The sequence below is a fragment of the Mandrillus leucophaeus genome, unplaced genomic scaffold (genome assembly GCF_000951045.1).
Source record: "Mandrillus leucophaeus isolate KB7577 unplaced genomic scaffold, Mleu.le_1.0 Scaffold47, whole genome shotgun sequence".
NCBI lineage: Eukaryota > Metazoa > Chordata > Mammalia > Primates > Cercopithecidae > Mandrillus > Mandrillus leucophaeus.
The window spans coordinates 1,170,692-1,174,596 of NW_012105031.1; the positions used below are offsets into that span (position 1 = coordinate 1,170,692).

The 3,905-nt window shown below is 37.6% G+C and overlaps 1 protein-coding gene across 1 annotated transcript; it reads left to right on the forward strand.

The window, feature by feature from the left end:
- Window positions 1–1,285: 1,285 nt before the first annotated feature.
- LOC105550190 (small ubiquitin-related modifier 3-like) lies at window positions 1,286–2,759 on the forward strand. The gene is given in 2 exon segments (XM_011995076.1): window positions 1,286–1,583; window positions 1,586–2,759. Coding segments are annotated over 2 exon segments (309 nt in total). The 5' UTR covers window positions 1,286–1,351; the 3' UTR covers window positions 1,663–2,759.
- The last annotated feature ends 1,146 nt before the right edge of the window (window positions 2,760–3,905 follow it).

Below are 3,905 nucleotides of genomic sequence, written 5' to 3' on the forward strand. Positions count from 1 at the left end.
ACGTTTTACACTTAAATATATAATTTTTTATCAATTACACCTCAGTATACCTGGAAAAACTTAATAAAAAATACAATGTAAGTCATATAATATGTCAAATGTGAAAAATTCTTCACTGGTTTTTCACAATCTTAAATTAAAATCCAGCTCCCTCAGTATACCCTGAAAGACACGTTAGGTTTCCTACTCCTATCCACGATCTTATGTTTCATCGTTCTCTGTTTATTTTTTCTGTCTTCCAAAACTATGTATTTCTTTCAGTTACCTTGAATAGGACAAGCTCAATTCTACTTCACCCCTTTCACTTCCTGTTTATATATATATATATATACACACACACACACACCCCTGAATTGTTCTCCCTCACTTTGCAGTATATTTAGGATTCTGATCAGCTATCATTCTTTCAGACTTTCCTGCCCAACCTTTCAAGAGCTGTGTTCCTACTTTACTCTCTAACCTTAAACCATGCAGCATTTTTCTCTAGAGCAATCATCACTACCTGAATTTATATAGAACATTTTCACCTGTTAATTGTTATCTACTAGAAAATAAGATCCACGACAGCAAGAGTTACTTTTTATAAAGAAGAATTTAGAAAAGTGCTCAATAAATGCTTGTGGGATGAATTAATAAGTGAATAAAACCTGCTGACAATCTATTATTTTAGGTGGATAAGCTCAACAAACATGAAATTATTTTGAACAAATAACTAATTACTCTTTGCCTAAATTCAGACCAATTACTTCATTAGAAGAAACTAAAATTAGTCACATTGATTTTGTTTAAAACCTAATGAAAATAAAAGTCTTTAAACTTACTTAAAATTATAATTCTGTTTCACAACGTAATATATTTAAAAACTTTATGTTCTGGCCTGTCGCTGATGTTCCTTAGGTAAAATACTGGCTGGTAGGATTTTACAAAATTTCCTACAATGATAATAAATTTATGTATAGGCTTCCTTCACCCCATGCAATTTTGTGAAGTGGAACATGTAAAATTGAAGTAAAAGTTAAATATTTTGAAAATACATTTTTTTTTTTTTTTTTTTTTTTTTTTTTTTTTTTTTTTTGCAGAAAATACTACTACAATAGGAAGAAAGTTAAAAATTTATCTGCCTGAAAAACAATGTGGACTTATTTTAATGTCAGTTCAATTCATGAATAGTTAAATATTATCAAATATCTTTTTTAAAAAAAATTCATTTCACTTGCAAATAGTTGAACAGCAACACACTGAATTATCCCAAATAAATTTTTTATTAAAAAACAACCCTGGGGCCGAGAGCGTGACTCACCTATTCCGCGCTGCTTCCCCCGCGCTGCCTGCTCGCGCCGCCCGCGCAGCCATGTCGGAGGAGAAGCCCAAGGAGGGCGTGAAGACAGAGAACGACCACGTCAACCTGAAGGTGGCCGGGCAGGATGGCTCCGTGGTGCAGTTCAAGATCCAGAGGCACACACCACTGAGCAAGCTGATGAAGGCCTGCTGCGAGAGGCAAGGCTTGTCAGTGAGACAGATTAGATTCAGGTTTGACGGGCAGCCAATTAATGAAACCGACACTCCAGCACAGCTGGAGATGGAGGAGAGGACACCATCGACGTGTTCCAGCAGCAGACAGGAGGTGCGCCGGAGAGCAGCCTGCCAGGGCATGGTTTCTAGAGGGCCGGTCCCCAATCCGGGCCGGCCGTCCGTCCTTGCATTGCTGTTGAGTGGTGAGCACGTGACCATGCTGACCACAAAGGCGCCTGCGCAAACTCGAGGACATTCACCGCAATGATTTTCCTCTCTCTAAGGTACTTAAAGTGCAACTCAAAACTGTATCTGTGGGGTTGAATCTGTAACTTAAATTGGGCCAATCGGAATTGTTATCTTTGTTCAGGTAAAATGAGTTGCAAGGTATTTTGGGTTTTTTTGTGTGTGTCCATTTGTGTTTTTCCCCCCTCCTAAAACATTTTTAACCCCAAAATTATAGCCTGAATGTTCGCTTTTAGTCTGGCCAGGGATCTGACTCCTGAGTTGGCTGCCTCTCCGCTGCTCACTCCAGTCACATAGAGAATTGATGTTTCTCGCAGTGGGGGTGCCGCTGTTGGACAGGTAATGGGGTCAAGGTGGGTAGGGAGGATAGACTGTCATTTGCTGTTATAGGCACAGGTGATTAAAATGCTAAATATTGCAAATGTATGCTTTGTCAGTATATGGAAAAGTTGAAGGGAAAATACTGGAATGCTTCTTCAAAGGTTAAAAAATAACCAGGTCCTTTGGTAATTTGACCCCACATGCTCTCTGACCCTCAAGCATGTAATCTCAAGATCTGAGGCCCAGGACCCACCCCGCTGCCACCCCTCCCACCCCACTCCCTGCTCAGTACCTGGCGTTGGTACACAGGCAAGGATTGGCCCAACCAAAATTGGCTTTTCTCTTCCTCTTAATATTGAAGAAATTCCCACATTTCTCATTTGGTAATGGTGTTGTGACCTCAGATTTCTTCCAGTATTTGCTTCTGATGAATAATTATGGTCCATACATAAAAAAGTAAGATTAAGTATTGCTGAATTTGCAGTTACGTTGTCGTGTAAAAGAGCTACTTCCCAGTGTGGTTACAAATGAACCCACGGAATGATGACTTCATGTTCTTCTCGTGGGTTTGTGCCGTGCTGCTTTCCAAATATGTATTGAATTTATGCATTAGTCTGGTGATTTCAGTTCTGTGAAATATTTTGGGATCTATACCAATTAAATATTTTCATAGTTCTGCCTATTGTCCTTCCCTGAGGCTCCATTGCTGCTTGGTGGCCATTCTCTGCCTTTTTATAGTCACCTGAACAACAGCCTGTCATCTCTTGCTTGCTTGAAATCTTGCTGAAATGTTCTCATTTCCTGTTTGCTGTATGAGCTCGGGTGGGATGTTTGTTGGCTCTGTTGTGTTTATTCACCAATTTGTACAGTATTTGTTATCCTTTACTACTGTAAATAGTAAATATAGTTTGGTATTCTGAAAAAAAAAATAAAATAAAAATAAAAAATAAAATAAAATAAAAACAACCCTGAAGCAAAAGTTCAGTAATGATTTTGATGAGCTTCTAGACCCTGTATCTTTGTCTAATCAGATGAGAAAGATATTTCATAAATTTTATTTTATACAGACTTATTTTTCATGTATAATGTATTATCTTTCTCCTTCAAAGGCTGTTTTGGGCAGGTAGGACACAATGAGAGCTGAAAGGATCCCAATTTGTGGCATCCGCAAAAGTTTTTGTAATCTTTGTCAGTAACACAAGGCAATGGATCAGCTGTCTCTGAATAAAACTGAATTATGCTTTGAGAACTGTCTAGCACCTCCACCACTCTGCTACATTGTCTTGACCCTGACTTTTCCAGGCATTTATATGTGCTCACTTGATCCTAATCCACCATGCTGTTCTTCGAAATTCAAGACAACACAGCACAGTCTGTTTAAGTTTTCAGGGAATTGGATGAGGGTAATGGTATAATGTTAGCAACATAGTTACCATCATAATCATTGTAAATATAACAGAGACTCTACCTCTGAAGTTTTTCAGCATGCCAGGTGCTACTAAAGGTGCTAAGTTATTTGTAATAAAACTTTGAAAGTAGCATCGTTTCAACTCTGCCATAAAGTCTCACATGATTATCTGTTAGTTTGTATATATTTTTAAATATTCTATAACATATAATCATTTTCAAGATTGCAGCAGTAAATTTACAAGATTTTATCCTGACGGTGAGCATTTTTGCATACTTTATTATGCTTTTCAATTTATAGTATTATAACATTTTTGTAGTTTGCAGGTGGCCATGCTCAACTCCATGCTTAAATTAAACATAAATAAAATGGTAACATGCTTTTCTAAACATGTTTTTTATTACCTTGATGGCTTCAT